We start from the raw sequence: 12,264 nt of genomic DNA, 5'->3' as shown, positions 1-12,264 counted from the left end.
CCTCAAATTTATTCTGAAGCTAAGGCTAGCCTGGACCACCTGATCCACCTGACTTCGCCTCTAGGATTGCAGGCATGTGCCATGATGACTGGCTTAATTCAACCAATCTTAGACTAAAATTACATCTGTAATCCTGGATTTCAATATGCTGAAGTAGTCTGGGCCAGACTGTCTCAAATCAACCAACCAATCAACCAGCCATCGAAAGAGAACAAACTGTACTGAACATGAAAAGACTTTGTCCCTATTCCCTGCAACATTTGCACTGTGTAAAGTATGACATATATGCTACAGAAAACTTTAAGTACACAGGAGGATGTGAGGAGAGTATATGCAAAAATTTCACATGGACACCTGAGCACCCAGTGTGAGGTTGAGGAGGACTGGAGCCACCCGTGGATAGTTTGGCGTTAAAGGCTGGCTGGATCTAAACAAGACCACAGGAAAATGAGGACAGAGGTGATGGAGCACCTTCATTTTTTATGTCACTGCATAGTAGCTGACAACCCAAAACTCTCTGAGGCTACAGAGATAGTACGGTGGCTAAGAGCATTCACTCCTCTTGCAGAGGACCCATGTCAGGAGACTCACTGTTCTCATAACTCCAGCTCCTGGGGCCCAGACATCTTTTAGCCTCTGTAGGCATACACTCACAACACACACACACACACCTGCATACACTTAAAATAATATGAACTACTAGTCCCTATTGCAAACGAATATATCTAACTAACCCTTCCCACATATTAACCAATCCCACAGGCCAACATACTGAGTACCACACAGTAGTAGTGAGTGAGTTTTCAACCACAGTGCCATGCACTCATTACAGCCCACATTTAATGGGCACTTACCTGGGCATTCCACACAACTATAATTCCATCATCGCCGGCAGATGCAAACCTGGTTTGAGAAAAGAGGCCATGAGGAAAAATCACTAGTGACATTTAAGTCGTGAGATTTTTTTTTTAATGTAATATTATTTTAATAAAATTGTTTGTAAAAATACATATTAATATTTGATGTTTTACATAACAGGAATGCATCAAGGCTATTATCAAGATATTAACTATAATGTATAGATTAAATATTAACATGAATTTTAAGATCTATGTTCATATCAATATATTTATATTGGCTTCAATATGCTGATCAAAGATTAACATGTTGATATCATAGTTGTATTACTATTAATAGCAATTAACAACTAGTTGAATGAGTCCCTCTGTGTCAGGCTCAGTGCGAACTTTTTTTTTTTTTTAAACCAGCACACAAAGTGTTAGGCTGCACTATGGCATTTTCAAACTAAATTTGTTTCTGTTGATCGTCCTCGACTCCAGCTGCCTTTCTGACCTTAGCAGGTATGTGTGTGTGTGTGTGCACGCGTGTGTGTGTGTGCCTGCTGAGGCTAACACATCACACATGTTCTGCCCCGTCCTCCACACTCTTTTCTCCTTTTGTGCTCCCTTTCCGTCTTCATAGTTCACACTAATGCTCACAGCCACGTGGGTTAAACATTAAAGTCTTGGATCCACATGAAAGACAACACACAGCACTTGTCCTTCTGAGTCTGGGTCACAGTGCTTGCTACAATATTCTCCAGATCTACCCATTTTCCTGGAAACTTTACAACTCCATTTTTTTTAACAGCTGAATCAAACTTCATTGTGCACATATATGATATTTTTCTTATCCATTCACACGGAGCGAACATGTGCGATGACCCCATTTCCCTGACATTCTGAATAATTCATCAGTAACCATGGTTGGGCAAATCTCTGTGTGATAGGATTCAGGGTCCTTTGGGATGTAGGCTCTGTGGTCATTCTACTTTGAGTTTCTGGACAAACTTCACACTAATCCCATAATGTCTGCACTCCCATGCTCTCCCACCAGCAGTGAATATGGGCCCCTCTCTCAACACACCCCTTTAGGCATTTGTTGTTACCTGTTTTTTGGGTTTTTTTTGTTTTTTTTTTTTTTTTTTTTTTAATATGCATTCTGACTGAGGTAAGGTCAGCAGAGTGTCTGTGTCTGTCTGTGTGATGCATGGCCATGAGTGTAGTTTTAAGCTCGTGTGTGTGTGTGTGTGTGCGCGCGCGCGCACGCGCGCATATGTGTGGCCAGAGAGGAGATACTGGGTGTGTTCTTTGTTCGTTTTGTTTTGTTTTGTTTTTTGAGACAGGGTTTCTCTGTGTAGCCCTGGCTGTCCTGGAGCTCACTCTGTAGACCAGGCTGGCCTCAAACTTAGAAATCCACCTGCCTCTGCCTCCCAAGTGCTGGGATTAAAGGCGTGCGCCACCACCGCCCGGCTCTCACTGGGTGTGTTCTTAATCACAGGCACACATAGCCATGTCTGGCTTTTTACACAAGTACAGCAGATTTGAACCCAAGTCCTCATGCTGGTGAGCAAGGGATCTTACCCATGAAGCCATCTCCCAGCCCCTCAAAGCAGTTTTAATTTGCATTTCCTTGATAGCTAAGGGTATGGTACACTGATTCCCTTTTTTCAAACTCTATTCGAGTATTTGTATGTATGTGCATACATAGAGAAGCCAAGGTGGATGTTAGACGTCTTCTCCCACTCTCTGCCTCACAGTTTGAGAGGGATGTTTAATGAAACCCAGAGCTCACTAACTGGCTGGCATAACTGACCAGCAAGCCTTGAAGATCTGCTTGCACACCCTCCTAGTGCCAGGGGTAAAGATGCACTTGACTCAAGTGGAAGTTTCTTGTTTCTTTGTTGTTGACTCAGTTGTGTCATGTGATGTTTTTCTGGAAACTGTCTTACGAGAGGATGTTTTTGCTGAAGCAGACAAGTGGGAGGATGTTTTGCTAAGAACAGACATGTGGTGCCTTTCTGGAAACAGCCTAGAAAAGGGGCATGTGATGTTTTGCTAGAGCAGATACTTGAGAGAGCATGTGATGTTTGGGAAGGATATAAATATAGTCCAGCAGACAGTGGAGGATACTGGGTAGTAATGATTTGCCTTGCCATTCTTTGCTGGTCATCCTTGGGCTTTGGTGTCTTTGCTGATGACACTAGATGATATTTGTTCACCTTGCCATTCTTTGTTAGTCATCATTTGTTGTGACTTCTGAAGTAGAATTTTCCCCTAAATAATAGACTGGATAATAAAGACAACAAGAAGCCAATCGCTGTGTGAGGAGGAGATGGGCCCTCTGGGTCCAAGAGAGGAAGAGGGAAGGAACACAGGGGGAAGAAACGGCGAGGCAGGAGCAAAAGGAAGCAGCATGTAGACCAGGAACTGTTAGATCTGGTGGCAGAATCTACCAGAATCCACCACCAGAAGATTTCTAACATAGAATAGTTGATGAATTTAGGATGACTGATTCTCCACCCAGCAGTTGTGCTATCTATTGATTTTAAACTAAGATTGTTTGATGTTTTCCATTTCTCAACCTCTCAGGTAGGCCAGAGGGAAAGAACATAGCTGGGGTGTAATTTGGCCAGCCTTTGGGACAGGAAGATTGTGCAAGAACTGAGCTCCAGAGGAAAGGTAACTGCAGTGGAACATGGGTTAGAGAGAGGATACCTCCCTCCCTTCCCCCCTTCCCCCCCCCCCCCCCAGCTAGCAGTAGAAATTTTGGAGTGCAGAGCAGATTGGCAGCAGCTGGACATGGTGACCAAGAGAGTGATCTCGGAGCTCTGGCGAGGCAGAGCCAGGGCCAGCATTGGTAGGAGAAGCACTAGCCAGGGGAAACATGCAGTCTTGGTCTCTGGCTATGTACCAAGCTGGGAGCAGATGGAGACCACTGGCCAGTGCCTAGCCGGCAATAGCGTGGATTGATTTTTAATAATTTCACACTACAGACTTCATAGAGAGAAACAAATCTAAAAACTTCTGGTGGTGTTCTGGTGTTGGGGCCCAAGCTCGAGTCCCTGTTCGGGCGCCAAAATAATGTTGGGGTCCACACTAGCCCCACGTTGGGGCGGCCAAAAACGTCGCAGCCCAGGCAAAATGTTGAGGCCCGAGCCAACCCACGTTTGGGCGGACACTGTATTCCTGCCCAAGCTGCCGCTCCGGTCTGCAGGTCGGGGTTCAGCAAGAGCGAGGGTGAGGGCAGACTCTACCTAATGTCCGATGTATCTGATTCTCCCTCTATAGTCTGACTCTCTACTGTCTGCCTCTGCCTTTTATATGTCTCACTTCTAAGCCACGCCTCTAAGTTACACCTTTAATCATGCCCTTAGGTCTTGTCTCTAACTCTGATCTCTATACTTCTAAGTCATACTCTTAAATCACACACCTTTAATCTCACACACCTTTAATCTCAAGGTATCTAAACCAAGATTATCGGAATGTTCTCAGCTGTTGTAGGCTATTGTGATCCAAGTCTCATGTCAGGGTATATGGCTCAAGATGGCTGCAAAGCTAATAGCCGCTTTCTGCTAAATGTCGGCCCCCAACAGGTCTCCCTTTTTAATTTTTTTTTTCAAAAGGGAAAGCTGGGAAAACTTACGGAAACCGTGCCTGTCCTAGGTTGGAGCAAAGGACCCCAGCCTCCCTTTCCCGTCCTTGGATACTCAACAGCCATTGGTTGAGCTCCTGTCTTAGGATGGTGAGGCCTCCCTTCTTTTAGGGGCAAGGGTCTCGGTATGCTCTTACCCGTCACTGACTATCCGGCTTAGCGCGTAAGTTAGGGGATATACCTCATTAGTCTTGATGACAGAGGTTTTACAATCCCTTACTTCCAGCCTGTAATAATGGACCTGTGTGGGTTTCATTTGAATAGCATCTTATACAAAAGCCATCAGTTTGTTGAACTGCATGGACCCAAAAGACAAGAGACTTAACAACGCCTGAATAGTTAGTATGACAGCAACACTCTTTTTAAAGGGCAACATATAACTCCCTCTATCAGAGGAGTAAAAAGTGTAAGCCTCTTCTATTCTGTTTATAAATGTCTTATATCAGAATCTAAATCTATAGAAATACAAAACTGATCATAGCTTTGATCTAAAGAAAACTAAGGAAATCCCTGTTCCTGCTCTAGTCAATCTCAAACCCAAAAAACAACTATAGTAACTGTGGTAGTGGGTTTTCTCCTGGGTCTAAACAATCTAAATTCCCACTAAATCTAAAACAATCTAGTTCCCCACTAAATCATAAGTCAGGGAATCTAGAGTCCAATAGAGCCACCCTGGAGATTCAGGTGGTGATGTCTCCTTCAGCACTGAGAACTTCCCAAGTCAGGTTTACTCGTTGATCTGTTCCAGTTTGAAGGCAATTGTGAAGCATCTTCATGTTTCCTGTGAAGAAAAAATATGCTTCTCAGGGGGTTTCTCCTTCCTGGATTTGTTATTGTTGTCTATTTGTTTAATCAGTCTCTCTGGCAGCCAACGTGCAGCATCTGCAGTTTGGGAATATATGCAAACAGAACTTCTTCCCCAGATAAGCACTGGATCTGGCCCATTCCAGGTTCCAGTTAATGGGTCCTTCCAGAGGACTGTTGCAAAATTCTTTTTGGTATCAGGATGCCAGAATCTATCTGCAGCAGATTTTCCTTCAGAATCCAAATTTTAAAAATTTAAAATGAAGAGTGCATGATGAAGGATATTTCTGGGGGATCCCTTGGTAGGGTACCATTCCCCCTTTTTAATTTTTTCAAATTGACATTTAATGGTTTGATGTGCCCTTTCTACTATACCTTGGCCCTGTGGATTATATGGAATACCCGTTTTATGTAGTATTCCCAATCTTTCACAAAATTGGTGGAAACTGGAGCTTGTATAACCTGGGCCATTGTCAGTTTTTATCTGTTTAGGCACACCCAATACAGCGATTGTAGCAAGCATATGAGCGATCACATGCTTGCTTGCTTCTCCAGTTTGTAATGTTGCATAAATGAAACCACTGTATGTGTCTACACATACATGTATATATTTTTGCTTGCCAAATTCATTATAATGAGTAACATCCATTTGCCAGATACTGTTTGGTATCAGTCCCTTTGGATTTACACCCAAATGAGGAACTGGTAAAAGTTTAACACATGATTGACATTGTTTAACAATTTGTCTAGCTTGTTCTCTGGTAATTTTAAACATACCTTTTAAAGTTTTAAAATTAAGGTGATGTAACTCATGAGCCTTTATGGCCTGATCCAAGTTAGATTGCTGATCTGATAAAGTCACTGCAGCTATACGAATAGCTAGGTCTGCCTTGGTATTTCCTTCAGAGAGAGGACCTGGTAGCCCAGTGTGAGCTCTCAGGTGTCCTATAAAGAATTTACACTTTCTCCTCAAAATTAATTGTTGGCACTGTAAAAACAAATCAGCTGCTTCTGAGGAATGCTTTATTTGTGCAGCAGTTTCTAGTAGAGGGATAGACTGAGCTATATATGAGCTATCTGTATAAATATTAATAGTTTGATTTGGAAATGCTTGAAACACCGAAATAACAGCATGTAATTCAACCAATTGAGCTGATACAGATGATGTAGCAAAAGAGATTACTTGATCCTTAAAAGCATAAGCAGCTGTTCCTGATGAGGAACCATCAGTAAAAACTAGCAATGCTTCCTTGATAGGTTCATGTGCAGTACGAGATGGAAAAACAAATTCATGATGATTACAAAACTGAACCAATTTATCTGGTGGATAATGATTATCTATCTGACCAGCAAATGAAGCACATGCAATAGGCCAGACTTCAGAATTTTGCATAAGCCAATCAACCTGATGCCTTGTATAGGGTTGTACTATGATATCAGGATCTTTTCCAAAATATTTTTGACTGTTATCTCTGCCTAACATAATTATATCTGCTATAGCTGCATAGTATGGATTAAGAACTTTCTTGGGGGATGAGGGAAGATGAACCCATAATATGGATGCAGTTTGCCAAAAAACTGCAGTAGGAGTTAATTTTGTGTTAAAAATAAGAAAATATAAAGGCTTAGAATAATTAATATGAGTTACAAATTGAGATGAAATAGCATTCTCTACCTTCTGTAAGGCTTTTCTACCCTCCTCTGTTAGAGCCCTGCCAGATTTAGGGTCAGGATCTCCCTTAAGAATATCAAACAGAGGCTTCAGTTCTCCAGTCGTGAGTTTCAAATATGGTCTTAGCCAATTAATATCTCCCAATAGTTTTTGAAAATCATTAAGTGTCTTAAGGGAATCAGTCCTCAGTGTGGCTTTACTATTAATAATGCGTGGACCATTAATCTGAAATCCTAAATAGGTATATGGGTCTTGTAATTGCACCTTTTCTGGTGCTATTTGTAACCCTGCAGTCTGTAAAGCTGTTCTAAGATCATCAAAGCACTGGAGTACCTGTTTTCCATCTTTTCCAGCTATCAAAATATCATCCATGAAATGAATCATGTGGAAGCAAAGATTTGCTTCCACATAGTTCTAACACCCTCTATGGCAGAAGCCACAAACTTTTGGCACAAGGTAGGACTGTTAGCCATACCCTGAGGCAAGACCTTCCATTGATATCTTTTCATAGGTTCCCTAAAGTTTATAGAGGGAACACTGAAAGCAAAACGTTTTCTATCATTAGGATGCAAGGGGATAGTAAAAAAACAGTCTTTTAAATCTATAACTTTTATAATAACCTAAAGGTATGGCCACCGGTGTGGGCAGCCCAGGTTGTAAGGCTCCCATTTTAATCATGGTTGCATTAACAGCCCTCAAGTCTTGCAACAATCTCCACTTTCCTGACTTTTTCCTAATGACAAATATTGGGGTGTTCCAGGGGGAGTTACTCTCTTCTAAATGTCCTGCCTGTAATTGCTCCTGCACTAGCAACTGGGCAGCTTGTAATTTTTCAGTGGTTAGGGACCACTGATCCACCCAGACGGGCGAGTCCCCTTTCCAGGTGATGGGATCCGCACAACGTCCTAGGGGTGCAGCTGAATCAGTAGCCCCCATCAAAAATACCCCAAGCCTCTTCTTTCATTGTTACCATAAACTTCAGTAGGATGAATAATTCCATCTTCACCTTTTCCTAATCCTTTGTCTGGGGAAAGCTCAGAGTTTACCATTTGAGCCATGATTACTTCATTAGGGCTGCACATAATCAATCTCAACTGGGATAACAGATCTCTGCCCCAGAGATTAATGGGAAGGCCTGAGATGACATAGGGTTGTATATTTCCTGTATTTCCTTCTTTATCTTTCCACATCAGCACCTTAGAGCTTTGTAGTGGATTTTGACTTTGGCCAATACCCCTTAAATTGGTTAAGGTTGGGGTCAGAGGCCAGGTAGCAGGCCAATCACTTTGTTTTAGGATAGTCACATCAGCTCCTGTGTCAACCAAGCCTTGGATGCCTTTCCATCTAGCCAGATTGTCATCATAGGTTTTTGTTTAACTATAGGCTGTACCCAGGATGCATTAGAGGAACCAAAACCTTGATCCCCTCTTTAGGATTCTTATATTTGTGATTAGTAGGGTACAATGGAAGTAACAATAGTTGAGCTATCCTCTTTCCTGCAGGAATGGTGACTATATTCTGAATTGCCTGTGCCATTACTTTAATCTCACCTTGATAATCATTGTCTATAACTCCAGGAAAAATTTGTAGTCCCTGCATAGTAGTACTGCTTCTTCCCACTATCAGGCCAAACACATTTGGATAGAGTGGTCCAAAAACTCCAGTGGGTAAGGCCTGAGGTCCCATTTCTGGGGTTAATACTGTGTGGGTGGCCAAACTGAGGTCTAGTCCTGCGCTTCCTGGTGTTGCTCGACTAAGTTCAGAAAGGGATTGGTGTTTGCTGGTAGGACACTGACTGCTCCATAAGCCTGTTTTGGCTTGCATCGGTTCAGGGCCTGGAGCTGGCCCCTGTTCCCGTTTCCCTGATTATGGGAAAGGGTGTTACCTTGTGCGTCTTGTTTAGACCTACAATCACTAGCCCAATGCCTTCCAGGTTTGCAAATTGGGCAGAGCCCAGGCTGTTTTCTGGGCTGTCTCTGGCTTAACTCATTTTCTACTTTGCAATCTCTTGCAAAGTGTCCAGGCTTACCACATTTAAAACATGCCTTTCTGTCTTTACTTGCCAAAAAATCTCTTACTGATTTTCCTTGCATGGCAGCCGCCATAGCTAAGCCCTGTTGGTAAGAAGGACCTATGTCAAAACAGAGTCTGATGTACCCCGCAAGGTCTGTCTTTTTCCTATAAGGTCTAATGGCCGCTTGGCAGGCAGGATTGGCATTTTCATATGCAAGTTGTTTCACATAATCTACACCTGCCTCTGCATTACCAAAAATCCTCCCTGCTGTTGTCATTAATCGATGAACAAAGTCAGAAAATCGCTCATCAGGCCCTTGCCTGACTGTTGTTAAAGATGCACCAGGGTCTCCCTTTACCGGAAGTTTACACCAAGCCTTCATGGCTGCATTTTGAATTTGAGCAAATAAACCTGGGTCATATTGCATCTGGTTATCACTAGAAGCAAATTGCCCTTCTCCTACTAAGGCATCAAAGGACCAACCATTGCCTGCCTGAATATTTCTCCTAGCTGTCTCTTTGCAATTCTCATGATACTCTGATTTCCAAATTAAATAGTCTCCACCAGTAAGAACTGCTCTCGCTAACGTATTCCAATCACTAGGAGTTAGCCACTCCTCTGCGGCAGAGTCTAAAATTGCAAGAGTAAAAGGAGCAGTGGCACCGTATTGAGATACTGCATTTTTTAATTCCTTAATAATTTGAAAATTAAAACCTGTGTGATGTCTCCAAGCAACTCCTTGATTGTCTCTAGTCTCAGATACAGGGAAAGCCTCAGCCTTTCCCTCCTCTGGCTGATCTGTGGCTAATCTTAAGCTAGGTGATAGGGACTGCCTTTGGATTCCTGGTTGAGGAATGCAAGGAGCCAGGGGATTTTCACAGTTTACCTCTTGAGACATCTTTCCTGTCTTTAATTTTTGTAGCTGATTAATTAAGTCCTGATACTCTTTTTCTAGCTCTATTTGTTGTTTAAGAACAGATATTTTTTTCTGTAATTCCCTTATGGGATCTATAACCACCATCTCCATTGGGGGAGCACTTGGAGGTGGAGACACATAGGGCATTTCAGCGTCATAAAATTTGACTTCCTCTTTCTCTTGGTCAGCACAATCTGGCTCTGACAAATTGTCATCAACCTTTGGTTGTATTTTGGATTCTAACTTACGCTTCCTTTTATTTTGAACAAAAAGGACAGCATTCAAGAACAAAAGCAGAAAATTAACACATGTGAGCAGCAAACAACAAAACCAAAACAGAGAGTTGAATTCAGGCTGACTAATTTCTTGTCCCATTTCCTTACCTTTCTCAACGAGGCAGATTCCTGGGACAACCAACAGATCCTTCTTCCAGTAAAGTCCGTCACTGGGTCTCTAGTTCTTGCTGCCCCATGTTCAGGCACCAAAATAATGTTGGGGTCCACACTAGCCCCACGTTGGGGTGGCCAAAAACGTCGCAGCCCAGGCAAAATGTTGAGGCCTGGGCCGACCCACGTTTGGGCGGCCACTGTATCCCGGCCCAAGCTGCTGCTCCGGTCTGCGGGTCGGGGTTCAGCAAGAGCGAGGGTGAGGGCAGATTCTACCTAATATCCGATGTGTCTGATGATCCCTCTATAGTCTCTGATCTCAGTCTGTTGTCTGGTTCTCTCTTCTATAGTCTGATTCTAAGCCACACTTCTAAGTTACACCTTTAATCATGCCCTTAGGTCTTGTCTCTAACTCTGATCTCTATACTTCTAAGTCATACTCTTAAGTCACACACCTTTAATCTCACACACCTTTAATCTCACGCACCTTTAATCTCACACACCTTTAATCTCAAGGTATCTAAACCAAGATTATCGGAGTGTTCTCAGCTGTTGTAGGCTATTGTAATCCAAGTCTCATGTCAGGGTATATGGCTCAAGATGGCTGCAAAGCTAATAGCCGCTTTCTGCTAAAAGTCGGCCCCCAACATTCTGGGGGCTTCTTGTCACTTCTCCAGATTCAGACACTGGTTGCTTCTTGTGGCTTCAGTGGAGTCAGAATGATTGGCAGAGCCTTGAAGTTTCTCCTGGATGGCCTGCTGTTGCTGATTCGTGAATGGTGTTTGCCAGAGAGTTGAGCGGCTACTGCTGATTCGAATAAACTGAACAGCTGATATCCTAACAATGCAGATTAGATTTGCTCCAAAGAAATATTTGTGAACAGGCCCACATCTTCTTTTGCTCTATTAACCGTTCTTTTCCACCAACTCTAGTGGATGGTGGGCAAAAAGAGAGGTTAATTCATTTAAGAACCTTTTGAAAAATCTAAGCCTACACTTGACCTTCTAGACTTTTGTGTGTGTGTGTGTGCTGGGGATCTGAACTGTGGTTCTCAGGCTTGTGTGACAGGCACTTTACGGAGACATCTTCCCAGCCCCAGGAACACTTTTAAAAAATACTCACTGGCCACCTGGGTTTCATGTTTGAGAACTGTCTATTTCATTAGCCCGTTCAGCAGTTTGGGGATTGACTGCCAGTCTTTATACGTTCTAGGTGTTAATGCCCTGTCTGAAGCACATTTGCAAAGTGTTAGCTTCCATTCTGTAGCCTATCCATTCACTTTGCTATGAGGAACTTTTTAGCTCTGTGTATTCCCACCAGTTGGTTATCTGGGAGCTTTCCTGTGCATTTGGAGCCGCGTTCACAGAGTTCAAACACACTTGCATCTTGACATAGATTCCATTTTCCCCTAACAATTTTACTACTTCAGATTTTAAATTAAAGGCTGATATATGTTTTTTAAATGTTTCTTTGTGCAGGGTGAGAGACGGGGATGTGATGTTACCTTTCCACAGGCTGACTCTCAGTCCTGTCAGAACAATTTGTTGAACAAAGTGTCCCTTACTCTCTGTAGACACTTTGACACTTTGGCCAAATATTAGGTGGTTATACCTACATAAGTTTATTTGGGGTTCTCCATTCTGTTCCATTGGTTTACATGTCTGGTTTCATGCTACTACAATGCTGTCTGTGCCACCGGGGCTATCATATAATTTGAAGTCAATGTATTGTGAAATCTTACTAGTGATATTTTCACTTGCACCAACAAAGATTATAACAAATGTTGATAAGATGTCTTATAAATTCCATGCCAGGTATTAAGGGTCCAAAGGCAAAGCACTTACAGGATTACAAAAAGGAACCTGCTAAAATATAAAAGCAGATACAAAGATGACCTCCAGTCTCCCAGTGGCTAAAACTTTTAACTCTGTTTTTAAAATCAAGACCTCTCCTTTTCTCATCTTGGCTCCTTGGTCTT

The 12,264-nt window shown here is 42.6% G+C and overlaps 1 protein-coding gene across 4 annotated transcripts in view; it reads right to left on the bottom strand.

Annotated features, from left to right (window-relative positions):
* The window catches only part of Wdr41 (WD repeat domain 41), a 58,634-nt gene that overhangs the window by 26,071 nt on the left and 20,299 nt on the right, over window positions 1-12,264 (bottom strand). For 3 of the 4 annotated variants that reach the window (XM_076927190.1, XM_076927193.1, XM_076927191.1), the window contains exon 3: window positions 855-903. In XM_076927190.1, coding sequence (XP_076783305.1) covers window positions 855-903 — 49 coding nt within the window. Of the gene's footprint in view, window positions 1-854; window positions 904-1,353; window positions 1,967-12,264 lie in introns of those variants that run through there. The other variant, XM_076927192.1, reaches the window with a different exon arrangement.

This window comes from Arvicanthis niloticus, chromosome 29, assembly GCF_011762505.2.
Source record: "Arvicanthis niloticus isolate mArvNil1 chromosome 29, mArvNil1.pat.X, whole genome shotgun sequence".
In the NCBI taxonomy this organism is placed as follows: domain Eukaryota; kingdom Metazoa; phylum Chordata; class Mammalia; order Rodentia; family Muridae; genus Arvicanthis; species Arvicanthis niloticus.
The sequence above is the reverse complement of the archived record's forward strand: the minus strand, read 5'-3'. Positions and strand labels throughout refer to the sequence as shown.